Source organism: Larimichthys crocea, chromosome X, assembly GCF_000972845.2.
Source record: "Larimichthys crocea isolate SSNF chromosome X, L_crocea_2.0, whole genome shotgun sequence".
NCBI classification, from domain to species: Eukaryota; Metazoa; Chordata; class Actinopteri; family Sciaenidae; genus Larimichthys; species Larimichthys crocea.
In genome coordinates this window covers 23,531,765-23,559,269 of record NC_040020.1, presented here as the reverse complement: position 1 = coordinate 23,559,269, position 27,505 = coordinate 23,531,765, and the positions used below count along the sequence as shown (strand labels likewise).

The following is a 27,505-nucleotide window of genomic DNA, read 5'->3' as shown; positions in this document are numbered from 1 at the left end:
GCCTCTGGGGCTGATGACAAATTGTGAATTAATAGATTTTTTTGTGAATTCTCAAATTATTAATTAGCACGTTTTTACTTACTTGAGTATCAACTTAAAACTAAAATTAAAGTCTGTGTGGAGGCAATTTTGAGATTTCTTTCAAAATACATGAAATATTTTGAAAAAGGGTGGCTCAATGACACACTGAGGCCACCCTGAGCATGCCCCTGCACCCCTAGAAGAGAGATAGAGATTAATTAATCTCGCTCAGAGTGTTTCAAAGTTAGTCATGTCATTTTGAACTCATCTGACAACGTTTCAGTCGCTTCAAAATTGCTGCTCGAGTGGGTGTGGCATCAGTGCATCAGTGCAATATTTCGAATGTTCAGCAATGTCAGTGTTGACATTACAAGTGTTCTGGTATGCAAGCACATGCTGGAAATAATATTGTCGTGATTGGATTCTGAGAATTCTTGCGACACTTCCTCGTCCTCTATGGATCAGATCAGATCATCATTATCATGCCTGTGCCAAGAGTTATTACTTTCAGAGTTTCTCATATGAAGGTGAAAGGTGAACAGCTGCCTGCTGCTACTGATAATGACACAATGAGAGCAATGCTTGCGGGCTGGAAAAGCAAAACAATAAGCTAAAAAAAACTGTGGAGTCGCGTGATAATTTTTAATGGGTTCATCATTGCGAGCAACACTTTTCACCAAGATCCCGTATGTGTAATAGTCACGGGGTCCTTTGTCATTCTAAACGTTTTGATTCTAGTCACTCAAGTTAAAACTGCCTTTGTGGACTAAAATCTTGAGTTTCTTGAAGCTCTCATAGTTTGTAAGGATCATTCACATGTCAGTGTATGAAAGAAGTTACACATTAACTGTGTCCTTCTCTCCCTTTCTCACACATGTAAAAGCACATGCGCCAACTCCTCCATTTGTCTCCAGACAGCCCCTCCTTCACACCTTGTCTCATCTCCTATGACATTGTGCAAAGGTTTCTCCAATCTGTTGATTTTTAGAATTAACCATTATTTGATCCGTGCACCTGGTTGTTTCTTTGAGATATGACGGACTTGGTTCTTACAAAGCCGCAGACATATCTTTAGAAGAAAAACAGAAACGGCACAAGGCCACAGTTTGTGTAACTAATGTGTTTCGCGAGGACAAAGTGGGAATATGAAAGAAATGTCACTCCAGATTCTTTCTGGCCATTTCAATGTGTCTTTGCAAGGTTTTTTATCCTCTTTCCATTAATTAACTTCTCTGTCTCCTGTGTTTGTCTCGGCCTTTCAGGGACTCAGACCACTGTTCAAGGTTTTCTCAGAAACTATAAGATAGACTTGCGCTATACATTTTTGTAAGCTGATGTTTCTTCAAATAATATCAAATAATAATATGTAGTTATGTATGTAAAGTTTTAGTTGAAAATGGAGGTGCAGGCAGTCATAGAAGAAAAGGTCACATTATATTTAAATTATTCTACAATAAATATTCAGTGTTCATACTACTTTATTACCTTTGTGAATCCATAATGTGGATTCCTACTTTGTGCCCTTTGTGCCGTACCTTTTATGTTTTTCCATATACACCATTTGTTACATTCACCAGAGCTCCCTTAATTAATTTTATGTATATTGTCAGAATGCATTGTACTCTGTTTTATAATATAAAACAAGTGTATTTTGAAAGCTTCAAAATACATATCTCTTTGTCAGTAAATTCATGAATGTATTGCTCCATGATGTTGCAAGTGCAACGTCAGAAGATTCAGGAAATTATGTGAATGTTTCTGTCCTCTGCCAGCCTCTCCGTACTGTCCAAAGGATAGGGTGTACGATCCCCAGTCGTCACGCTGTTTTCAGATCGTTCCAGGGGAGTTGAGCTGGACAGACGCTCGACAACAGTGTTCAGACCGCGGTGGGGATCTGGCAATAGTCAGGAGTGACACGCTGTGTAACCTGCTGCGACAAAAAGTCACACAGTGAGTATATCTGGCCTCAGCGTTTCTCTGTGATGTTTTTGCATTCATTATGTATGTATATTCAGTCAGTTATTATTATATTATAGTCAGTTTTCCTCAAACTAAAACAGAAAAAAGGATTTTCCTTGAAGTACTAATCTATTCCTATTATTATGGATGCTCTCAATGCATAAATGTATATATAGATAGATGTCATTATTCATACTGTATCATTAGAAGAGACCCGGACTGCAGAAAGTTAGCCAAAGAAACATTGTGACAGACATCAAATACTCAAAACAGATGTTGAACTTTCAATCACTGACAAAAAAAGAATCACAAGGTTTGGATGGGGGTATGAAAACTGTGTTTTTCTTGCCACTTGTGACACTGTGTTTGTATGTGTGTGCACATGAGGCTGTTTTCAATACTTTCATACTTAATGGGTTGAAGTGTACCACACTGATTCCTTTCTCTGTTTCATTTCATTTATTTCTACTGGTTTTGATTCATTTTCTAACAATTCTTCTAAAATATGAAAATTTTTATTTATTTTTTTTATTCCCACATGGTATAACATGTATTCCGATGTGAACAGATCAAGACGTAAGGCTTAGCCGTGCTAACAGTTTCTTTCTGTACATCACATCACCAACACCAAGTAAAGTCTAGTTTCGGCTTTGTTCTGGTGAAAAAGCTTCTGGCCTTGTGTTGTTGTGAAAGCCTCCAGTGTTTGGTGTTTAGGTCGCAGAAAAGGGGTCGCAAAAAACACATCTGTAAAAGCACAGCTGCATTGTAACTTTAACACCCCTCCACAGAGGAGGAGTCCACAGTTCATGGTGTGTGTGTGTGTGTGTGTGTTAATGTGAGGGTAGAGGCCCTGCCCTCATAGACGAAAGAAAAAACCTGCTGCAGATGAAGTTTATCCCCTCTCTCTCCTCCTCCGCTCATGTGTTCCTCCACCCCCTCGCTTATATAAGGAACCCTTTTTTTTTTTTATCAGACCTTGTTTTTGGCCACAAAGAGACCCTTTTTTCCTTTTTTCTTGTTCCCTCTCTGCTTGTGTTTTTTTAACCCGTCCACTCTTCGTTGTTGTCACAGATTCAAATAGATGTCCAGTGTAGAAAAGTTTGACCAGATTATAGTGAATCAGCATGTGACAGAAAGCAGGATTGCTGCTTCAATTTTCACTAATGGACACTATGAGTCCATTAGTGGACTCATGGAGTGAAAATCCAATTTATCTGTCCTAATCAGGGACATCCCCGTTGTAACACCTTAGGCTCAATCAAAGCCCATTTTCATGCTCTCTCTGCCATGCAATCATTGATTGTTGAAGGCAGGCTGGGACATAATTGACAGACTTCAATGTCACTTTGAGATCCACTTTGATTTAAGTTTAGTTGTTTTGTAAGACTCTTTGTGTGTTCTGTTGTTCCGTCTGACTGTGCTATCACATTCGCAAGGAGATGTGTGAAAAAGCTTTTTGGTCTCTTCATCGTTCACCCTCGAACCATATGTTCTGAATTTTTCTTGTCTCCGATTTGATGATGTTTGTATGTCTGTCTTGTTGCGTATGTTTCAAGTGATGCAGCCAATTTTCCAGCTGTCAACAGCCACGTAGCTAAATGTCAAACAGACTCTGTGTTAATCTGTGTCTTATGTGTCTATTCCTGCCCCAGGGAGCGAGGTGTGTGGCTGGGCTTGAGTGATGTTGACTCCCCTGGCAAGCTGCGCTGGGTGAACGGCTCAGGGGCACATGAGGGAGAGGAGGGCCTGCCGCCTCGTTCCCCAATCTCCCGTGGAAACTTGTGCGTGTCCCTCGATCAGCGCGGCCAGACAAGTTCACACCCATGCAATGCAAAGCGGGCCTATGTCTGCCAGTACAGCCCCCAGGGTAAGCACCATACACAGACACACACTGACACATGCAAATATGGGGCTAGAAACCCTTAATCAGAGACAGTAAATGAAAACTGAGAAACAGATTTGATGCAAATGCAATTTCCCCAAATCCTTAAGTGCCATAGTTGTCTGGGGGAGGGAGCCAAGAATTTCAACCATCACTATCAATTTTATGTAAATTAAGTTGCAGCACAAACAAGCATAGAAAGCAAAAGCAAACAGCCTCCTTCATAAGTAATCACAAGGACTAGATTGGCTCCCTGAAGCTCAATTTATAATTGGAGTATTAATACAAAGCTGCATGTGTAAGAAGCATCCGGAGTCTGTCATTTTTAACAGTATGGTTGCATCAGAATATTACGCTATCATCTTTCTGTTGAGGAATATGGTCGGACTCACAGGACATGGGAAAATGTAAACAATTCTACATCATAAAAAATCATTACTGTAAGTATTCCCATTTGTCATCCTCTCTGTCTGTATATGTTGCATTTGTAAAAGAGTGAAAAAGTTAGGACGCTGTGTAAAACTACTACAAATACTTGTTCACTTGAATATTATGCAAAGACAGCTGATGAACTTTATTTGTTTTTTTTGTAGCTATGCACTTATTCTGAATTTGATGCATTCTGTTTTGAATAATAATTTAGTTTAGGGTCTTTTTTGAACCTTTATTAGATAGTGACAGCTGAAGAATGGTAGGGAAAGAGAGAGAGGAGGGGGATGACATGAAGCAAAGGGCCAGTGAATCAAACCTAGGCCACTGTGGCAAAGCCTGAACCTGTGTATGTGGGGCGCATGCTCTACCAGTTGAGCCTCAATGCATTTTTATTGGAATCTAGATTGTATTAAAATATCAAAGGGTCTCTCAACTTTGAATATTGTAGATAGGAAGGAAGTAAAATATGTATTTTACAGTATTAATATGTAGCAGCTGGATATCTATTCTTGTTGTAGACTAAAGGTGGAGCAAATGTGCAAAATTGCTGGCAATTTAAATGTACAATTGCAAAGTGTTAACACATCTAGGTTGTCAGTGTAATACGGGTGAGTCAGTGTCAGTGAGAGAAAACTTTGACGGAGCTCCATCCGACGTTAAACTGGATTGACCACGTCAGTCTACACCACAGGAAGGGTCAACAGAAATGTACAACAGCCAACAGAATTTAGAGAAACCAGCACAGACTAAAAATGTCTTCAAAACTAAATTGAAATTCAGTGTCATGGTGTGGGATTAAGTCTATATGTATGGCAGGCCACCGTTTGGGTGTCTGTCTGTCTAATGGTGTCTCTTTGGTCCAGTCTGCCTTTGATTCTGTGTCTGTGTGCTGCTCTAACCACACGGTTATAAATCCAAGGCTAAAGGAACACGATGCGGATGCATCGTGTTCCTTTATTCTCTTTAGTCGTTTTGTTTGTTCTGTGTCCTCAGAGGTCTGTTCTCTCTCACACCTCTTAATCTCTATTTTTCTCAAAGCAATTTGCTACACTCGACTGTAGTTGCCCCATCATTTCTTACAAATTGTCTCTGCCAACTTTCTCCTCTGTCCTCTTTTTAAAATCCCTCTTATGTCACCTTGATTTTCTGTTTTGGCCTCTGCAGTGCATGTTCCAGATGCTGGGATCTACATAGTGGGCCTTGCAGTGTTTCCCTCCAATAATCATTTCTACCAGGCCCCATCTGCTCCAATCGCTACTCCACAACCTCCCAGCAGTGGCATAGAGGTGAGTAAGAAATCTCAGCACATTTAATAATCAGACTGTTATGCCTTTTTCATCAAACTCTCTCTCTGTCTGTTTTTCCTTTCTTGGTTCTTTTTTTGCTCAGCTGCTGTTGTTCCCAGCTCTGAGCTTTGTTCATCCAGGTCGTCTGTCCTCCCTGGAATTTGCCACTCAGGACCTCAGCACACAAGTCAACGTCCGATTCCAGACCTACAGACCTCACTGTCATTACCCCGGCTTGCACCTGCTGCTACCCAGTGAGACAAACAATAAAACACACTCACACACACTAACACACTCTAAACCAGCCACACATTCCTGGTGAACATCAGCAGGTGTTAAGAAAAATCTATAAGCCACCTGCGTCCACACATCCAGTCAGACCAAAACATCCACAAACACTGACCAGGCTTGTCTAAAGTTGTTAGGAAAGGGGAACATGAAAGAAAAGTTTGACTGAATGAAGAAGTAGGGCAAAAATAGGAGACGAAGGAAACTTGTCTACTAGTGGAGGACAGTAGAGATCAAGCTTGCTCCACCCTACTCAGATGGATGGATATCAGCCCAGCACACTAATTATGTTCCCACTATAATTACAAACACATATCTATACATTCACATTCAACAAGTGCACACATTCCTTGTTTTGGAGAAATACTTCTCTTTGATCAAGTAATTAATTTCTTCTTTTATCTGCAGTTTCAGTTTCAGATTTAGATATGTCTCTGTTTGAGTTTTTTTTGTACTTTCTCCTTGAAGTGTTGTTTTTTTAATAAAAATGCTGCTGCTCTTACTTAGATCTCAATGCTTCTTTCACTACTGACTGAACCTCGGCCACTTGTTCTATTTCCTGACCTGTGCTCAGCATGTTAATAAATGATTAAAACATCTTGTCTGTCAGGTTGTGGAGGTCCAGCGTGTTCTCCAGTGGCAGTCTGTGTTCCCAATGACACCAAGAGCCATGATCCACCCTCATGCCCCAAACTAGAGCAGTGGTGTCCTTTCCAGCATCGGTGCTTGCCCCTCTCTAGTCCCTGCCAGCCTTCTTCCTGTCCTAACTGCACTCAGGGTCATCACCTACCCCCTGGAGCGCTCAGGCCCAGATACACCCTACAGAACGAAGTGGTCTTTACTCTACCAGCAGGACCAGCTGGACACGTGTTGGTGAGAAAGTTTACTTTTACCCCTAAAGTTATTTTCTTTATTTATTGTCGGGGAGAGAGTTTTCAGTGTTTAAGCTAAACTTCAGTAAGCTCAGAACAAATAGCTGACGACTGCCAGCTTTAATTTGAGGCTGTCTGGATAAATAGTTCAGGGATTGCCGCTGTTGTACAAGGCCTGCCATGGCGCAACAAAAGATTAAGATTATAGTCAAAGAAGACACTATTTGCAGACAAAGACAACATGCAATTTTACTGTCTGTCTGACCTTCAGCTGTATTTGCCTTGATTAACTTATACTCTCTGGCTCCCGGTTGCATCCAGGTACAAGAACAACTGGAAGACCTTCTGGTTTCCCCTGGTGATGTCATCGCCTTGCAACACGACGCTGGCCCCGCCTCCCTTCTTCGCTGCCAATCTTCCACACAGTCACCGTGGAGGCAACCTGTTTTAGCCCTCAACCAATCGGAGTGGTTCTGGATCAACAGCACAAGACAGCCAACAGACCACTTGGCCGACCATGGCGCTGACTATCTGCTGGAACCAGAGCTCGACATGAAGGCGTTGGTGGAGGATGGTGAGGGAAACTGGCTGGAGGAAGTAGTTTGCCCCATCAGAGTACTCTACGTTGGACACAGTGAGACTCAGCTGAAGGGAGCAAATCTGACTGCTGGTCTACCCCAGCCTGGACTCTACAGCCTGCTGGTACGACACTAAAGCTGTATGTTTAATACAGCCCAGCATGCGTCTGACAGATTTCAACATATTTAAATGTCTCTGTAGAGAGATATTTTTTTTCCAATAACACAAGCTATTAAATCAACATCCATTAAATGTTTTCTGTATGAATGGTATGGTTGTCTATTCCCACTTTTTGTTCTAGATTTGTAATTCTGTTGTATTATCAAATTAATTGAGACAAAATGTAATAATTTCCAGGTGACTACAGCTGAGCCATCATACCCAGCTTCAGCGTCATGCTTGTTGCGGGTGGTGCCTCCTCTGGGCTTGACGATCCTCCACCCCTCTCCCCGGAATGGCACTCTCTACCTGCAGCCCAATGACACTCGACTTCTGCTCCGTGTCCAGTCTCGATACGAGACAAAGGCCTCTTGCCGTGGCAGAAATTGCAGTGTGACCTTCCAGCCTGACTGTCCCCGAGAATTTTCTTCAATCCCTGTTCTCTGCCGGCCCGGCCCAAGCTCAGGGTCTGGGGTTGAGGTCACAGAGCCCAGCCTGTACGCAGTACTGGATCTTAGACTGGGGACAGAGGAGCAGAAGAGCCCAGTGCAGGTGGAGCTGGAGGCTCACAATAATGTGACAGAGGCTAGTCTGACTGTGGTCATCCAGCTGGAAGAGCCGCTCAGAGGACTGGTGGTGCAGCCACACCCTGCGCACAGGGTGTTGATGGAGTCAGTCGTGGTGTGTGTTTGTGCTTTTGTGTTCACTTCAGTGGTAGTGGTAGTAGTAGTAGTAGTAGTAGTAGTAGTAGTAGTAGTAGTAAGTTCATATTTGACATTGATACACATTGATTGACATATCTTCACATATTTGTATACGTTTGTGTGTTTCAGAGCTACACAGCATCAGTGCTTGAGGGCTCCAGTCCCACTTTTAAATGGACCGTGGATGACAAGCCCTACTTTACATATTATAACACTGTCCTCAATGTCATCTACCAGCATGCTGCCGTCTACAAACTCACAGTGAGTTTCTTTTATATGTCTGAATATTATTATTTTAATTCAAATTAGTGTGTGTCAGGTTTGTGACACTGTATGCAAATTAAACAACTTAATTTGTAATTAGACTCAGGCAACTTTTTATTTTGTGTTTATGGTTTGGACAGTAAGGTTTAACTGCATGAAATCTGTCAGCATCTGTAAAAACAGATAAGCCATTTTCTGGTCAGTTTTCTAGTAATCATATCTGAAAGAAAGAACTGCACATGCAAGCTTGAAGCCTGAACCTTATACTGATACAGTATGTTAGAATTATTTGGCACAACACTTCCTGTATAACTAAACTCATCACTTTTGGTTTTGACTGGGTTTGCAACTATCCATTATATAATCTGTTGATTGTTTTGTCAAATAATTATTGTTATGTAAATGTCAGAAAACTGAAAAATGGCCTTTACAGATTCCCAGAGCCCACATGACATGCCAGTCTACAGATTCAACTTATTATTGTTAAATTTAAGAAAACCAGTAAATATTTAGATTGAAGGCAGAACCATCAGAACCAGTCCATTTAACCTTTCTGGGTCACTCGCTGTGTTTGAACATGATATGATCACACCAGTGTGAAAGTGTATCCATCTTTTCCAGGTCACAGCCATGAACCACGTCAGTACCCTCACAGAGCATTTCAACGTGACTGTGGATCGGCTGCAGCCCATGGCCAACCTCACAGTCAAAGGTGTGCCTGATGTGGTCCCTCAGGGCTCCACTCAGACTCTCACCACCTCCGTGCTCGTTGACATGTCTGTGGCTGCCACCTTCAGGTATGAACAGGGGATAGATAGATAGATAGATAGATAGATAGATAGATAGATATTTTCTGAAAAATATCCCAAAAAAGTGCTTCTTTGTCTACTCTTTCTTTTATTTTTAATGCTGGGTGAAATCACAGTGCATCTGTTTGTGTTTGACTGCTACTTTTTCTTCTCCTCTGTCTTTCTCTTTGCTCTTTTCTGTTTTTGTCTTCCTGTGCGCCATAATAGCACTGCAGCAGTCATACCATGCAGAGCCTTGGATTTATAACCGTGTGGTTAGAGCAGATTGCTGACAAGAATTTTCCCCTCTGCTCGGCTGTTTCCCCTGTACTCTTTTTTTCCCTCCCCTTTCTTCCACTCTTTCTCTTTTACTCTGTTCTCTCCATCCCTCTTTCACATTCCCACCCTCCCAACTGTGGTGCACTCTTTCACTTAGTTTCCCTCCACTCTCGCCATTCTTGGTCCAGTGAGGCTTCCTGAGTTTTGAGTTTCCACTTCTTTCTCCTTGTCCAAAGCTTCTATAGCCTTGTCAGAGAAGATTCCCATTTTCCAGCTTGTGTGTGTGTGTGTGTGTGTGTGTGTGTGTGTGTGTGTATTTATTGCTGCATCAATTCATCTAAGCTCCATGTATTTATCTTACAGTCATCTTTTAATGGTTTTACATTTTCTCTGTTATGCTGCAGATGGTCTTTTGGTGACGGTGGATATAAGGAGTTTGAATACAGGCCTCCATACTCCCCCTCTCTTCTCTGGCCAGAGTCACCTAATCAGGTCCTTCTAAGCAGCAATGTCACCTATATCTACTCTCAACCAGGTATCTCCCTATCAGTAGTACTAGCATAAAGTCCTTACTAATTCAGTTTATTTAAAAGCTGGCACATAGCTAATTTCACCTCTTTTTTTCTCTCTGTACAGGAATATATACAGCGGTGGTGTCCGTGTCCAATCGCTATGAGAACATCAGTCAGAGTATCAACATGAGCGTCTACAGCATCCTCACCCGTGTTGATATACAAACTGAGCCTCGACTCCTCCTCACCAGAAAATCAGCTGATTTTGAGGCTCACCCTCTGCCCTCCCCCTACGGCATTCACTATGACTGGCACTTCGGGGACAGTTCTGCCCCGATGCAAGGTCGCCGCGTGGCACACACCTATGCACAGAGTGGCCTCTTTAATGTCTGTGTATCGGTAAATAACACCATCAGCTCTACAGAGGTCTGTGCCCAGATGTTTGTATATGAAGAGATAGAAGATTTAACGGCCGAAAGCTCCTCTCCTACAGAGCTTCATAGTCCTACTACAGTATGGGCACACCTTGCATCAGGTAATAACATCACATGGACGTTCTCCATGGGCGATGGGACTGTCCTAACAAGTTCTGAATCTCATGTGTCACACAACTATATCAAAGATGGCAACTACACGGTGAATGTGACTGCCGCAAATGCTGTGAGTTCTGGCTGGACAATCCTGCCAGTGCAGGTGTTTGTCTTCCAGGTTGTGAGGCTGGAGCCGTCTGGGTGTGTCCAAGAGCGAACACTTGTGAACTTTCAGGCCTGGGTCTCCGGTAATGCATCCGCTCATCTTTATGAATGGAGCTTCGGGGATGGAAGCCCCAATGAGACACGCCACGGTATCTCCAGCATCTCACACACCTACTTGACGAGTGGGAATTACCATCTCTCCCTGCTTCTTTCCAGTGGGGTAAACAAGGCCACTAAGGCCAACTTTTTCAACTGGGTGTGTGTGCAGCCTGCTCTAACCAACATCAGCCTTACCCTTGAGAAATCACACTACGCGGTTGGGGAGGACATCCAGTTCCAGGCCAGAGCTGAGCCAGAATTTAACTACAGCTATCAGTGGGACTTCGGTAGAGGGGAAGACCTTTTGCTCATCCGTGGTTCTGGAAATATCTTTACAACATATAAAAACCCGGGTCATTACATGGTGACAGTCATTGTCTTCAATAACATCTCCACCACTAACACCAGTGTTGTGATTGAGGTTTTGATGCCCATAGGACCAATCATTATTCAACATAATGGCACTAAGTACAATAACCTGACCCTAAGAGCACCATACGCTTTCACAACATCTTCCTTGGCTTCCAATGTCACTTACTTCTGGAACTTTGGAGATGGAAATTTGCTTAGAGGCCAGAATATCTTCCACACCTACAACATCTCTGGAAACTACAATATCACACTGACCGCAGCCAACACAGTTAGCACGAATCACACCACTCTACCTGTTGCTGTGCTTGCACCTATCTCTGGGTTGACCGTCAATGCCAGCTTGGTAAACGTCCCTCTCAATGCCTCAGTCCACTTTGAGGCCCAAATGGATGAGGTAGATGGTGTCCGTTTCTCTTGGATCTTGTGCGACCGCTGCACCCCAATCATAGGCACCCACACCATGTTTTACACCTTCCGCTCTGTTGGCGTCTTTAATATCATTGTGACAGCTGAGAACGACGTAGGAACTGCACAAGCGAGTATCTTCCTGTTTGTCCAACGTGAGCTGGAGGGGCTGCAGATTTTAGCAGAGGAGGAGATCGGAGGGGGCACAGCATTGGGTGTTTGCTGTTTTGCTACAAACCGTGTTCTCCACCTTCAAGCAGGATTAAAGGAAGGAACCAACATGACGTTCACTTGGAACTTCATCAAAGAGCTAGACCCCATCAGGCCAAGCTTCAACATAAGCGCTAAGACAGTGGAGGTGAACTACTCCATACCAGGCCCATGTGACATCTTTCTCCAGGCAGCCAACCTCCTGGGCCAGCTACATGTCAACAGAACCATCTACTTTCTGGAACCAGTCAGGGAGGTGTACCTGCAGATCAGCAACAACCCAGTTGCAGTCGATGTCCAAACTAACCTGACAGTGTTGAGTACTGAAGGCTCAGACCTGCAGTACCGGTGGTCTGTAAATGGGGTCATTCTGCCGGGTTGGAACAAACCCTGGAAGGCCCACGCATTCATCAGTCCTGGCCTAAAGCTAATTACTGTTGAGGTCTTCAATGAAGTTAGCTCAGAGATTGTGTCCGAGATTGTCAGAGTCCAGGAAGTCATTTCGGAGCTACGGTTCACAGCTACCAATGTGACAGAGCAGGGTTATGTAGCAACAGGCGTCAACGTCTGGCTCCAGGGTGAGGTACTGACAGGAACCAATGTGACGTGGACATGGATCATGGAAGGAAGAACAGAAACTGGAAGGAAAACGTCTCTGATTTTCCAGGAGCCAAAAAGAGCCATCATTACTCTGAATGCCACTAATGATATCAGCGGGCAAGTGGTTTCCAGAGAGTTCTTTGTTCAGGAAAAAATTCAGGGGCTTGAGCTGAAGGCAAGTAAGACGATTGTAGCAGTCGGTGAGCCAGTGGTGTTCACCATTTTGATGGCAGCAGGCTCGGACGTTCGTCTCATCCTCAGCATCAGCGGAGACGCAACTGTTATCCCTCAACCCAACGAAACTTACATCCACACGTTCGGCAGGGTGGATGCATACATGGTGAATCTCACTGCTCACAACCAGGTAAAGTCAAATGAGCTTTGCATTACATAAATTAAAAGGGCATCTAATATATATGATACAGCTGGTCTGATTTCATTATTACACTGTATAAAATAACATTTGAACATTAAAGCCAGCACAGCCATGTCAGAAACCTTTTCTTGCATTTACCAATCAAGAAGTTTTCTTCTATTTTTGCAGCATGAAGTTTGTTATCTGACTTATGAATGCATTTACACATTTGCTGACAATCCAATGACAATATTCTTGGCACACACAGTAGCGAATGAGAATAAGAGATAGAAGCTATACATATACTGCAGTTTTTCTACAAGAACATATTCTATTAGAATAAACTATATAGCAGAAATTAGGAAAAACATTTTAGAAAATTTGATTTAAATTTGATTATCACTACATTACTCTTTTTTTAATATTGATGTAAGATAGTTGAATCAAACTAATACAATGTACATATCTTTATTTGATTGTGACAACCCAGGTTAGCTCCAAGAGGCGACACCTTCATGTTGAGGTGATGGAGCCGGTGAGTGAACTTTCAATCCAGGGAAGCTCAGAAGCAGTCCCTGTAGGTGTGACGAGATTGTTTGTGGCCAACATCCGGACGGGCAAACCTGTTCGTTTCCTGTGGACTTTTGATCTGTCCCACCACCACCTGACAACACATATGGCCAAAGAGGTCAGATCACTTCAATATTTAGCCTTTATAAATATAATTTTGATGTAAATATCACAGTATAGTAACAAGCTCTTAAGCTGCACAAATGCTGATGTGTCTCAATGAATCCCACAATCCCAGGTGTTGTACACGCCAGAAGAAGCAGGTTTATTGACCATCTACCTGAAGGCCTTCAACGTTCTGCACTCTCAGAACATCACCAAGCAGATCCGGGTGCAGAACTTGCTGAAGAGTGCTGTTCTGTATGCAGCACCTCAGGACACTTTCATCAATAAGATGGTGATCCTGAAGGCCTATGTCACGCCCAGATCTAATGATGTGGAGTGCTTGTGGGACTTTGATGATGGTTCTGCTCCAGTTCACACCGACACCACAACTGTGGGTTACGAGTACAGGCTCCCAGGACACTACCGGGTCAATGTATGTTTCCATGTACTCTACAGATTCATTATTTATTTGTTGATCTGGAAACTATAGAATATATTAAAGCTTGCTATTTTCAGAGTTTTATGATTTCACTTGTTTTTTTCCTGTGCCAGGTGAACTGCAGTAACCTGGTGAGCTGGGTGTTAGCCGAAGTGGACGTAAACATCAGCATATTAGAATGTGAGGAGCCAGAAGTGCAGGTGGTTCAAGCCCCCCGCCTGGCCATCTGGCGCTCCCAGCCCACTTTGGTGGAGGCCAGTGTCGACCTGAAAGGCTGCCTGCGCTACGGAGCTCAGTACCACTGGCAGATACTCTCGACACCCTCTTGTGATAATGACAATGACCACCATATTCCCTCCGGGGTGATGACTCAGCCCTCTCAGTCCGTGCTTGTCCCTGTAATTCGCCTGCCAGTAGAGGTGGATGTGCAGCGGCTGCAGCTGTCACTGCCTAAGATGGTTCTGGCAGCAGGGAACTACACATTGGTGTTTTCTCTGTCATATGAAGATGTGCCGCTAAGGAAAGCTGCCTGTCTTCAACTTAGTGTCATGGCTGCCAGGTCAGTGGAGAAACACAACTTTTGGGTACCTCTTTTTTCTCTTATTTATTGTTTCTAATTTATTATGTAATTCTGCTAGATACACAGTCTGAGTGTGAAATTAACACATTAATCTACTCAAAATGAATGCCACTTATAACGGATTCTGAACTACAATATGAAGTGCCTTGATGAGCAATTTGATTTACTCTGCTCTGCTAAAAGATCAGATAAGTCAGTACTATGCTGAAATATAGCTACACCCAAACTGAGCAAAAACAGAAAACCTTGACAGGGTAAGCATGTTGAATCCTCCAATCAGTACTTATTTGATCTGTAGAACAATAAGTTGATAGCTAGTTTAATGTGACATTTACTCAATTTTCTTGTCTTAACATTAATAATTTTTCTTGCCAGGCTGATGCCCATCATAGAAGGAGGCACATACAGGGTGTGGTCCAGGACACAGGACCTACAGCTCAGTGCAGAACAGTCCTATGACCCCAACATGGACCCAGAAAACCAGTCACTGCTCCACTACCACTGGAACTGTCAGAGCACTTCAAAGGTAAGGGCAGAAACAAAAGTTGCTTCCACACATTGTGACTGTAAGAGTGGAGCTTTTTCCTGAAATTGTCAATTTCCAGTGTTTGCAACTTGTTTCCATTCACAGGACACTGCAGCAGGAGTGTCGATTTGTATTTGAACCACACATTGATATATTTAAATGTGCTATCTAAATGTGGTAACACGACACACAAAAGGAGGGGATCTGTCAAATGCAGAGAAGTGCACACACACACACATTTATTTATTTTTATATATATATACATTGCAAGTTAATCATTTATAGTTGATATTAGTCATTTAAAAATGAAAATTAAATTAGGGTTATTATTTAGAATCCTTGCATATCATTTAGTGAAGTACAGTCTTCATGTGTATCACGTAGACAAGTGAAGAAACTAGTAAGAGTTCAGGATTACAGGAGTACTACAGAGTTCTTTGCTGTTCTGCTTTTGCTCAAGTGGTTAGAGAGAACTGTCTCCTTCTATATTTTCAGTGTCTGGCTTGAGTATAATAGAAATAAAAGAGTGATGAATTGTCAAACCAAAGTCTACTCTCAAGCATACTTTTTAAATGGTGAATTCATAAGACAGAGTTTAGAGGACAGACTTCATTCTGCAAAGGAGACTGTGGAAAAATTACGTAATGGTCATCTGGTCTCGAGTACTGTAACTGCCTTCAGAGAGGCTTGGCAGCTTTTATATGAAGAGGAGAATTCAGTTCAAGACAGTTTGTGTCTCTTGAACGTCCAGTGTATGCTTCCGTATGTGTGTGTTTAAATTCACACAGAATAATTTAGTGTTTTTCACAAACACTGCTGCCATGGCTGGGTGGGAACGCATTCTGCCTTTTCAGCAAAAGACCACAATATAAGACCCGATAGGATGGGTGTGTCATGCAGGAGTGTGTGTGGGTTTGTGTGTACTGTACATCTAAGCAAACAGGCATTTAAAGGGTTATGTAACTGTTTGATAAATTCAGCATTCCACAGCTGGTGCTTTTGCTCCCCACCCTGACAATTACACACTAGCACATACAGTATACAACATGCACATGTTACAAACTCACACGGCTGTGCAGCCTTTCTGATGAAAAGAAGAAGGACGCTTTGTTAGAAGAATTCAAAGCTGAAAACATCAAGAATAGAAGACAGAAAAAACAGTTGTTAAAATGACATATACTATCCTGACCTTGGATACAATGTTGAGACTGGTTTAAAAAGAAAGAACATCACCATCTATCCATCTATCAATACTGCTGCTAAATACCAAACCCTGTTCTCATGTTGCATTTTATGTTTGTCAAGTTTCATAAACAAAACACAAATGCTAAAATTATGGCCCAACTTCTGCTTTTAGGGTGTAGAGCACTGCTCCACTCTGAACTTTGGCTTGGGCTCCAGCGGTCCAGTGCTTGGAATCTCCGGCTCCGAGCTAGAGGCAGGCGTCGAATACACTTTCAAACTGACCATCAGCAAAGACGGCATGGCACCAGAGTCCACCACACAGACCGTAAGTGCACATATTCTCCTTTACACATGAATGCATGCATGCTTTATGTTGGAAGTTCCTAACACCCCTACATTTGATCACAAGATTAACCTGAAAGGCCTCCGGTGGGAAAACTAAATAATGGTGACTTTAAGCCTTATTTAGCATTACTTTAGTGCAATATATACCATGCATCTGAAATAAGGCATGTCACTGTACTACTTACAAGTAAGAAAGACCTTAGACAACATCCTGTCACACCTGGAAAAATAACCCTTTTATGCCTTACTGTCCATCTAGCTTTACTTTCCTGACTCTGTCCTCGAACACTAAAGGAACCTCTAAAAGCTTCAGATCCTCCTCTGCTGTCAGAATAGTGTTTCTCTCTGCAATTTGTGTCACTTAGCAATCAGGTAAACATCTTAGCAGTAGTAATAATAGTTATTGATGCTACAGTGAAGTTATTGTTCAGTATATTCAACTTCTATTTGATCATGCTTAATGACACGCAGATTTCATTTGGATTGTTGTCAGTTCATTATGTTTCAGCTTGTTTTTGCAGAACTTGTATCCCTTTTTACTAATTTCATTATGACAATAATCAGTCTCTTCCAGTAATAATTCCACCATTTTGTTGTCTCTTGTTAATGATCAGCAGCTCAACAACCAGGAACAATATGCTACTGCCAACAAAGCCTGTCAAGCAAGCGAGTTGAAAATTGGGAAAAAATAAATCTTTCCTATCTAAACATTGACAGGTCCTAGTCCAGAGTGGCCATATACCCATGGTATATCTGGAGTGTGTGTCCTGTAAGGCCCAGTCCATCTACGAGGTCAGCCAGAACTCGTATGTCTACCTCAGAGGAACGTGCACCAACTGCCAGGGCTTGCATCGAGGGGTAACCACACACACGCCCACACCCTCACACACACGTACATACATAGGCACACACAGGCAAACCCACACAGAGGTACAAACACACACTCCAAATTCAATTCTCTGTCTCGCAACAAAATGAGGTCACTGCACCACAGCAGTGACAGCGAAATCATGATTTCCAGATCCTTTCCTTCCGTCTCCTCCTCCTCCTCCTCCTCTCCGCAATTCAGACTCTCACTGGGATTTGTGATGCAGGCAGCAGTGTGTGGGTGCGAGGATGAGGTCACTGTACAACTGGAGCCAGAGAGAATATAAGTGGTCCTCAATAACACAGGGAAACAATTTGAAAGGCAAAACACTTGTTGAGTCACTGGGCAAATATAAGCTGACTGCACTCAACTGTACTCTGACCTTTTCATATATATATATATATATATAATTACACTGTAGTTTAGTTTCCATACTGCACAGGGGTAGTTTTTGAATCGTACGTCATCAGAAAAGTGAAAGAATTGAATCAGCTGGAACTGAAACAGCTATCTAAACATAGTCTCCATTTATTATAAGCTGAGCTCTGGGAGCCTCCATCAGACACTGGGTAGTCTGCAATGTCTGAAACTCTAAATTAGAAAATAGACACAACAATTACAGTGAGAAATGTACTCTGGGGGCTTCATCGTGCTGAGGCTGGTAGGTAATAGCAAAATATTTAGATTCATTTCTAAACTCCACTGGCAGCTAATGAAGAGAGGCCCACAGTGGAGTATTCCCTGAATGTTGTCTTGTTAGATGAGTATTATGAATAAAAATTATCTAATCATAAAGAACTTTCAAAAGATAAAACATGTCTGACCTGAGAAATATATCTTAAATTGAAAAAAAGCATCTTAATATGAATAGAAACATCCAAAGAACAGAATACAGCTTGTTGTTAGAGATTAAAGTTTGCAGTGACTCCTGTAGGGTCTTTTGAGCACTCCTGGGGTCAATTATTAAGACCTTTGTTTTATATTTTAACATTGTGAGATTTGGGGTTTTGTGCAGAGACTGAAGACTACATTTGAAGATAGAGTCATGATCTGAGCACCTGTAAAACTCTGTGAACATGTTATATTTGTTTAATCTGGACAGAGAGTGTAAAAATGGCAAGTAGTGGTTTTACAGAGTTATGAGAAGTGACTTTCTGAGTGTTTTCATCACTGAGAGTTTTATGCTGTTGACTGTGCTGTACTTCAAACTGAAACATGAGTCGTATCAGTTTTCTCATCTAACCCTCAGCAGGAAAGCCATTACTATTCTTTTAAAGATGTCTCATGCCCCATTATGTGCTGCTCATCCTCAATCTAATAACACATTTTTCAAAACCCACTACCCAGGGGGAAAAACAAAACAAAAAACACACTAAAATCATTAAGTCAGGTCAGTTGTAGTCTGCTTTTTGGACCCCATAAATCATTAATGTGTCTAATGGGCACTGCCTGTCACTGCTGGCTCCAAAAGTTTGGTCTTTATTAAACCCAACACAGTTAGGCAAACATCAAAACAAATTTAAAAAGGAACACAAGTTGTGATCATCTTTAATGAAAGCTTTTAGGCTGGCTAATTGCTGCTCATTTAATTTAGTAATGCCTTTATACTTCTGAGGAAATCACCAAATGTAGCTTGCTTTTAGTAAAGTCTTTTCTCCCTCTCTCTCTCTCTCAGCGCTGGACTGCCATGACGCTGCAGAACGAGACTCTGGTCCTGGACTCCTCTTCCACCACCACAGGAAGTGACGGTATGAATCTGGTGCTGCGGCAGGGCGTCCTGCGCCACAAAGACTCCTACAACTTCACCCTGCATGTTACAGACGTCAGTCTGGACGGCGAGGGCGCCGCCTCCATCACTCTGCACCACAATACGCCCCCAGCTGGCGGGGAGTGTCACCTGACAGCCGGTGGAGAGGCGGGAGTGGAGTACGGGGACGGTGACGGTAGAAGTCGGAGGATACGCACACTGCTGGACCGGGTGCACTTTAACTGCTCAGGTAGGAAGAAGGACAGTGTGAGAACATTTTCTGTTCTAGTATGCCACACATGGGTGTTACATCTTAAGGCCACTGTAGGTGTGTAGTATTGGGTGTTATCCTAGGTTGTGAGAGACCAGACTTCTCACCTTGAGGCACAGAGCAGCTTGTTTGTGTTTAGGAAAGCAGGCGCCATTCTGATCATTACTATGGTAACTGAGGATAGGACTGTCTCGCTCCCTCGACACAATAGAGAGGTAATAATGTAGAAGCCTCGGACCACTGATAAACAGGGTAAACATATTTCACTGTTTGTAGACCAGTTGGAAAAAAGTATTTATGGACATACACCGTGTTCCAAATTATTATGCAAATTACTTTTTTCAGATTTTCCTAAGTAGTTGATGCAAATGACAGTCAGTATAATTTAAGTCATTAACTGTTAGAGTATAATTATATAGAATTTTATTGAACAAACCTCCCAATTATAACTATTTTTTTCCAAAATAAAAAAAACCTCATAATGCACTGTTTCAAATTATTATGCACAACAGAGTTTCAAGACATTTTATAGGTTGTAAAGAATTAAAATGGTCATTTGTTGAATTTGCAGCATTAGGAGGTCATATAAATTAAATCAACCCCTTCATTGAGATCACAATTTTTGCATCCATTGAACTTGTGAGTTCTTGGAGAGTTTCTGCTTTAATGTCTTTGCAGGGTGTCAGAATAGCATCCCAGAGCTGCTGCTTGGATGTGAACTGCCTCCCACCCTCATAGATCTTTTGCTTGATGATCCTCCAAAGGTTCTCAATAGGGTCAGGGGAAGATGGGAGCCACACCATGAGTTTCTCTCCTTTTATGCTCATAGCAGCCAATGGCCCAGAGGTATTCTTTGTAGCATGAGATGGTGCATTGTCATGCATAAAGATGATTTTGCTACAGAAGGCACGGTTCTTTTTGTACCACAGAAGAAAGTGGTCAGTCAGAAACTCTCATTTTCACACTGTCAGGGACCCTAAAGGGGCCTACCAGCTCTCTGCCCATGATACTGGGCCAAGACATGACTCCACCACGTCCTTGTTGACATCTCAGCCTCGTTAGGACATGGTGGCCATTCACCAACCATCCATTACTCCATCCATCTGGACCATCTAGGGTTGCACGTGCTTTGCAATGGCATTTTAGCAGCTGCTCTCTTAATCCTATGAATTTGTCTGGCACAAACCTTCCTTATTATGCCTTTGTCCGCTTGTGCTCTGAATCAGCGACAAATTTCTTCACAGTACGATGATAACACATAAGTTTTTGTGAAAAATCCAATGTTTTCATACCCTGTCCAAGGTAGTGCACAATTTCATGCTTTTCGGCAGCAGAGAGATCCTTTTTCTTTCCCATATAGCTTGAAACCTGTGGCCTGCTTAATAATGTGGAACATCCTTAAGTAATTTTCCTTTGATTGGGTTCACCTGGCAAACTACTTATCACAGGTGTCTGATTTCAATGATCCAAAGAGCCCTGAAACACAATACCATCCATGAGTTTAATTGAAAAACAACCAAAAAAATGTTTATGACACTTTTTGCATAATAATTTGGAACACAGTGTACACAGTAGTTGTGTCACTGTCCTCAGGGCATATAGATGAGCCAGAGAGGACAGCTACTTCAAAATGGAGGCGACATCATGTCATGAAGTGTACTGATAGATCCTTCATTCTCCTTGATCAAGCTTCAGTAAACCTTTTAGTGTTAGAATTTTGGACTCCTGTGCATTGTCTCTCCTCTCTCTGAACTTACAGTTGATGAATAAAATTCTCCACAACAAAAGTCGAGACGTCACTCTCTCACACACCTGAATAACATTATGCTTGTCTTGCTTTGATCCACACTTTTTGTTTCTAATATTTAATTTAGCTAAAATCACACAATCTCATGAGCAGATTACTCCCTCCATTACTCATCACCTCTTTACAAAGATCAGTGTCTTTGTCTCTCTCACTTTCTTCCCTATAGGTTACAGTGACCTAGGGGTCTCAGAGACTCCTTTGCTCTACAGTTTGCTGGTAACACGCTGCAGAGAAGACTACTGTGAAGACTTCTGTGTGTACAAGGGCAGCAGCCCGGAGCACTCTGCCTTCTTGCCCCCAGGTTTCGGGTCAGCCCGTCATCGTGTATCCGTAACCATCACAGTGGAGGACCACCAGGGAGCTGCCATCACTGCCCTCAACGAGTAACTATTTTAGACTACTCTGCTGTCCTAGACCATGTAACTCGCAACACATCCAAGTCCACACAAATACAAAGTTAGAGACACTATATTCAATAACTTTGTGTTTGTGTCCAGGTCCATCGAAGTTGTGATGCCAGAGCAGCCCCTGGAGTACAGCAGCCTCCCCCATTGGCTATCTGAGCTGACAGACAGCAAACTCAAAAAGTTGTTGGAGCAGGGAGACTCCCAGAGGGTCCGAGAGTTATCATTGGCTCTTATTACAGTCCTAAATGAGGTAGGCCTAGCTACCCAATGTTGACTGATACATTTATCAGTCCAATCATTTATCAGTCTGTAACAAAATGAAATCTACTGACTTTTCATTCTTCCAGTATGAGCAGACCAGGGAGACGGTGAGGGTGTCCCGAGATGAGCGCGCTTACCGAGTCAGAGTCCGCAGCAACATCACCAGAGCTCTGACCGCTCTAGACCTGACGACTGTGAACGACATCCAGCAGACCTCTGCTGCTTTGGCTCAGTGCACGGTGAGCAGGATGAGAGTGAGGCAAGGTGGGAAGGAAAGGAAAGATGGCCAGGAAGGAAACGAGAGAGAAAGAATGAAGCTAGAACAGAAAGAAATAGCCGAGAAAGCAAACAAATGAGCGGTGGTGTGTGTGTTTTTTAGGCGGTGAGTCGAGAGTTCATCTGTGAGGAGTGTCAGAACAGCACCCTGAACAAGCTGGAGTCCATGCTCGAGATACTGCAAAGTGACACCAAACAGGGCACCGTCACTCCCACTCTGATAGCTGACAACATCCTGAACATCATGGGTAAGAAAGAGAGTTTGCTGCCTCTCTGTAGGCACACAAGCAATTACATCTTTCAGATTAGTAGACCTCGTAACAAGTAATTTAACCATGCAACGTTTATTGCTAAGTGCATTAATTCTGCTGTTTATAACCAGGTCACGTACTTGGTTTAAAACCATAAAAGACCACAATAAACAATGGCTTTAAATCAGTTAGTCTGTTTTGTTTTCAATTAAGTGTTTCATGTTCTTTGAAAATATATTTATTTCTAACATGTATTTGTTATCCACTTTGATATATTATTAAACCTTTCAGCTTCAGTGTGTAACAGATCTTTTAGCCTTATTCTCATGTGTGTTTTGTCTTATTTCATTTGAATTTGTCTGCAGCATTGTGAGCAACCTCAGTAGTTTATATAAAGGTTTGGAATTAATAGAAAAAAATAGTTCATCTATCTCATATCCCCTCTCATCCCTTCAGGTGATCTGATCCATCAGGTCAGCCAGTCAGCATCCCAGTCTTACTTCCAGCCGGCCTACGTGGATTCTCCCTCAACTCCGTCCACCAACTCGTTTAACTCCACTGGTGAGGAGCAAGGAGGCACCCTGTTAGACCCCTCTCCCACCTCGCTGGAACCACACCCTCTGCGAGTGGCGGCCAAGGCTTACAGCCTGTCTTCGGTCCTCATGCTGATCCTCATGCATGCCCGCGTCCTCAACGAGGAGCCGCTTGTGCTGAGGGGAGCCGAGATCGCCGCCACAGGAAAACTGGCAGACCCCCAGAGCCTGCTCTGTTACCATGACAACAACAGTTCAGGTGGGCTTGTGTAGTTAGTGTCTCATAAGGTAATGAAAGTCTCTGTTGGTGACTTTCATAACCTCATGTAAAAAGTTGTAAATTAAAAACAGGACTGTGCATCTGGTTAAGCTTTCTCGATTTTTAATCTTCCCTTCTAGACTGCCAGCGTTTCTCCATCCCCCGAGCTTTCAACAACAGTCTTGGCAGAGCTGCTGCAGGAAACAGCATCATGCAGCTAATGTTTCAGGTAACATCAGAAAACATCTAACGTGATGGAAACCACTCTTCAGGAAATTTTCTCTTCAGATCGCCTATCAAAGAATTTGACAGCTTGACAGTGCCAAAGCGTCCTCTCAGCACCACTCACAGACATCACCTGGAGTGTGGAGTGATCTGGGATTTAATAGCTTTTAACCTTTTTTCTATTTTAGCCTCACTTGAACCAATCTAATTTTCTTCATTCTCCTCCTCCTCATCCTCCTTTCTTTTTCTCATCAGGTGGAGTCAAACCCCTTCCCCTTCAACTACGTGCAGAACTACAATGTTTCTACCGAGGTGGCGTCCATGGAGTTCCGCACTGAAAATGGCACCCAGATTCCCATCTCCGGACTGGATGACAGTCTCGCCATCACGGTTGCCATTAACAACGGAAGTAGTGGAGCAGAAGCAGGTCTTGAGGGTTCTGGTACTGGAGGGGTCCCCACAGCTGGAACTGTGAACATCAGCTACTGTGACTCCGTCTTCGTGAGGGTCAGCACGGGTAACACCAACCGACAGGCGGGCGTGTTTGTGCAGCTCAACTTCACCTCTCTCCGCGGTGAGCTCTTGTACCTTCCCGCTTTTATTGATTTTTCTGTTGCAAATGTCATGCTGTGATCGATAAAGATCCATATTGTGTTGCTCTCTCTATAATTGAACAGACTAATGTTATTTTAGTGCCAGATAATAATATATAATTAGTCCTGTATTTAATTGCAGCATGAGAGAATAGCAGTGTAAACTTTGAATAGGCTTGCCAACATATAGCTATTACATGAGCCAAAAAAAGAGATTACATTATATAGCTGCAATGGCATAACAGGTACAAAGAGGTTAAGCAGAACTCTTGTGAATGTGAATTATATAACTGCCCGGTTTGGTCATTCGGTATCACACCATGGTTCCTAGGTGGTAAGTATGGACCTAGTGAGTCTCAGTTTCAATCTTCTCTTTATTTTGTTTTTCCTTCCCTTCTCCAGATGACGAAGAGAAAGAGGAGAGAGAGGAGGATGTGGAGGAGCCATACATCACCGCCTACCTTGATTCACATGAACAACCCAATGAGTTCAACTGCACAGACAGCAAACGTATCACACTCAGTATGACCAGGGGGCAAGATCTTGACCACAAGAAATACACCTTCTTCCTTTCTCCAGAGTAAGTCCACTGCACAATCAAACAGAATTATATAGTATTGTTTGTAGCAACTGAGGGCCTGAGGTCAGGCTCCCAGGATACAAACAGTTCAGTTTGTTTCTGTAAAATTCATCCCTGTCTCGTATCACACAGGTTGTACGACACAACTCTTGACTACTTTATCAACGTGAGCACGGCCTGCAGCCCCAGCTCTCGTCATGTGGGTGTTCGTCTGGAGGTCGGGGTGTTTGCCTTACTATGTCAGTACTTCAGCGAGAGTGAGAAGCAGTGGCGGACAGATGGCATGGTGCCCCTGGCAGAAACCAACGCGAGCAGAGCCGTTTGTCGCACCAGACATCTCACGGCCTTCGCTGCAGGCCTGTTTGTACCGTCCGATGCCATCAGCTTTAAAGTCCCGGTCAGTAGCACAAAACAAATGCTTTTTGTGCACAACGCTTCAGATAAACACACACACTTAAAACCGTTTCTCTCATCCTTCAGGAGCGTACTGGTGCACCAAGCTTGGTTGTCCTGTTGGTCTGCGTGTTGGGTTTACTGAGCTATGTCGTGGCAGCAGCCATCTTGCACAAGTTGGACCAGCTGGATTTACGTCGGGCCGGTGTGGTTCCACTCTGCGGCCATGACGGACTCTTTAAGTATGAGATCCAGGTCAAGACTGGCTGGAGCCGAGGGGCAGGTGAGTTAGGGAGGGAAAAGTTTGTTTGTTAATATCTCAATGGATATCCATGGTATTATATATACACTAAAGTTATATTAGCCTGAATATAGGCCTGAAAAGATGACCTTGATTGCTAAATGAAAGTAGACAGACATATAATGAGTCTCTTTTTGTCCCTCCAGGCACCACGGCTCATGTGGGAATCAGTTTATATGGGCGTGAGAGCCGCAGCGGGCACCGGCATCTTGACAGCAGAGGAGCTTTCACGCGCAACGCTCTTGACATCTTTCATATTGCCACGGATACCAGCCTTGGCAGTGTCTGGAAAATCCGAGTTTGGCATGACAACAAGGGTAATGATTCACATCCGCCAAAACGACAGAGAGCTGTGATCACAAAGTGTTCAACCAGCCGATGTTTGAACAAACTTCTTGTAACAATCATCTCTTGACCCTCTTCAGGTCTGTCTCCAGCATGGATGCTACAGTATGTCTTGGTCAAAGACTTGCAGACAGGAAGCAGCTACTACTTCCTGGCTGAGGAGTGGCTGTCAGTCGACAATGAGAGAACTGATGGACGGGTAGAGATTGAGGTGGAGGCCACAGGTAAGAAACTACAACTGAATCATCTGTAATCACAATGGCTGATGCCTGTTTGTTCATTTTGTCGTGTTATTTCCTGTTTTCTTCAGAGGAGGCTGTGCTTCGACAGCTGCCCCGCCTCCTGCGGTGTGAGCTACAAAGATCGCTGTGCGAGAGTCACCTGTGGCTGTCTCTGTGGGAGAGACCCCACCGCAGCCCTTTCACCCGCCTGCAGAGAGCCACATGTTGCGCTGTGTTGCTGCAGTTCTTTCTATTGGCCAACACTCTGTGGTACAGCATTGTGGTGGACAACAGATACAGGTACAAGTCTTTTTTTTTTTTCTGTCTTTGTGTCCATTGTGATAATTGCATTATCTACTGGTGATTTGTCCTGACATTTGAATGCCATCCTGTTCTGCAGCCCGCGGGCCGTTTCGAGGTACGCCTCATTAAATGGCGAGACGGTGGCGGCAGGTGTGGTGACCTGTCTGATCGTTTACCCTCTCTACCTGCTCGTCTTCACGCTGTTCAGAATGAGCCGCAGCAAGGTACCACAAACCTGCCCTCAAACGATAACACAACCAAGGCCAAATGTGAAGCTGAATATTTTCTCTTTGTGTCTGTGAACGTTAGTGTGTGTCTGTGGAGCAGGTGCCACCACAAGGGACAGACCAGGAGTCGGTGGAAATTGATGACTTCCTGGATAACTCAATGGCTGGAAGTTCCTTCCTCTTTTTTAATGGCGAGGTAGAGTCTCACTGGGAAAGACAGAAATAGATATATATAATCATGCCTGATATTCATACAGATGTATTCTTTTTAATTTATCGTAAAATGAATAATAAATTAAAACAATCGCTGGCTGGTGATTGTTTAAGATAAAAAATGAATGGTACATCGAGCCAAGAAATGTTTAATGCTTTTCCCTTGTGAGATCATTAGTGTATCTGTGTCTTTCTTTCTCTCAATCTATCTATCAATGCTTCCATCCCTCTATCTATGCATCCATCCCTTTCTGTTTCCCAGACTAACTCAGAAGAAACCAATGTGGATTTGCCTACGCCATCAACCAAAAGGTGAGTTAGTCCGTTGCCATGACAGTATTTATAGATAATGCATGACTTTACTTATTGGAAGATAAATGCCAAGTGAATTGCCAGCTGTCAGACGAGTCGGGGATAAGAGAGAATACAAGAATAAAGAGCATAAAAAATAAAAAAGGGGGGGGGGGTAATTGAGAGTATTGAGTTCTATAAGAGACAGAAAAGATCAAAAGTGTTTTTATATTGGCGTCTCTGTGAAAACAACTCTAAACCCAAAAGCCATAGTTGTCTCAGCTTGCGCTATTACAAGATCATTATCATCCCCTGAGAAATTCGATTGTTTGGGTGGCTTTGAGAGAGAAACTGAATCATTGTCTGAAACATGTCTCACTGTGTACTTCAGCATGGAGAGTTGGGGCATGGCAGAGGAGGAGATGGAGGACAGGGATTGGCCGGACCTGTTGAGTGATGTGTCCGTAGTTGGAGGGGCTGGGCATGGTGCAGGGTTGCCCAGGCTGAAGAGGGGTCAGGGCAGCAGGCACCTGGGTGTCGACATGACCTTTAACCCTGATGATGAGGAGGGCACTGATCAACGCAACAAGCATTTCACTTCCTCAGGTAACTACAGGAGGGA

At 43.1% G+C, this 27,505-nt stretch overlaps 1 protein-coding gene across 1 annotated transcript in view; it reads left to right on the top strand.

Moving 5' to 3' along the window:
• pkd1a (polycystic kidney disease 1a) overlaps nucleotides 1-27,505 on the top strand; it is a 60,995-nt gene that overhangs the window by 21,807 nt on the left and 11,683 nt on the right. Inside the window, exons 9-43 of the mRNA XM_019260944.2 lie at nucleotides 1,794-1,971; nucleotides 3,633-3,847; nucleotides 5,459-5,580; nucleotides 5,684-5,834; nucleotides 6,479-6,741; nucleotides 7,062-7,442; nucleotides 7,677-8,159; nucleotides 8,312-8,443; nucleotides 9,068-9,243; nucleotides 9,918-10,048; nucleotides 10,150-12,770; nucleotides 13,252-13,449; nucleotides 13,570-13,869; nucleotides 13,989-14,434; nucleotides 14,831-14,981; nucleotides 16,339-16,491; nucleotides 17,229-17,369; nucleotides 19,055-19,376; nucleotides 21,371-21,587; nucleotides 21,702-21,861; nucleotides 21,959-22,111; nucleotides 22,252-22,396; nucleotides 22,856-23,191; nucleotides 23,332-23,420; nucleotides 23,672-23,990; nucleotides 24,412-24,589; nucleotides 24,722-24,986; nucleotides 25,070-25,265; nucleotides 25,430-25,600; nucleotides 25,709-25,852; nucleotides 25,939-26,149; nucleotides 26,250-26,376; nucleotides 26,462-26,575; nucleotides 26,855-26,904; nucleotides 27,275-27,489. Coding sequence (XP_019116489.2) covers nucleotides 1,794-1,971; nucleotides 3,633-3,847; nucleotides 5,459-5,580; nucleotides 5,684-5,834; nucleotides 6,479-6,741; nucleotides 7,062-7,442; nucleotides 7,677-8,159; nucleotides 8,312-8,443; nucleotides 9,068-9,243; nucleotides 9,918-10,048; nucleotides 10,150-12,770; nucleotides 13,252-13,449; nucleotides 13,570-13,869; nucleotides 13,989-14,434; nucleotides 14,831-14,981; nucleotides 16,339-16,491; nucleotides 17,229-17,369; nucleotides 19,055-19,376; nucleotides 21,371-21,587; nucleotides 21,702-21,861; nucleotides 21,959-22,111; nucleotides 22,252-22,396; nucleotides 22,856-23,191; nucleotides 23,332-23,420; nucleotides 23,672-23,990; nucleotides 24,412-24,589; nucleotides 24,722-24,986; nucleotides 25,070-25,265; nucleotides 25,430-25,600; nucleotides 25,709-25,852; nucleotides 25,939-26,149; nucleotides 26,250-26,376; nucleotides 26,462-26,575; nucleotides 26,855-26,904; nucleotides 27,275-27,489 — 9,654 coding nt within the window. The remainder of the gene's footprint in view (nucleotides 1-1,793; nucleotides 1,972-3,632; nucleotides 3,848-5,458; nucleotides 5,581-5,683; nucleotides 5,835-6,478; nucleotides 6,742-7,061; nucleotides 7,443-7,676; nucleotides 8,160-8,311; nucleotides 8,444-9,067; nucleotides 9,244-9,917; nucleotides 10,049-10,149; nucleotides 12,771-13,251; nucleotides 13,450-13,569; nucleotides 13,870-13,988; nucleotides 14,435-14,830; nucleotides 14,982-16,338; nucleotides 16,492-17,228; nucleotides 17,370-19,054; nucleotides 19,377-21,370; nucleotides 21,588-21,701; nucleotides 21,862-21,958; nucleotides 22,112-22,251; nucleotides 22,397-22,855; nucleotides 23,192-23,331; nucleotides 23,421-23,671; nucleotides 23,991-24,411; nucleotides 24,590-24,721; nucleotides 24,987-25,069; nucleotides 25,266-25,429; nucleotides 25,601-25,708; nucleotides 25,853-25,938; nucleotides 26,150-26,249; nucleotides 26,377-26,461; nucleotides 26,576-26,854; nucleotides 26,905-27,274; nucleotides 27,490-27,505) is intronic.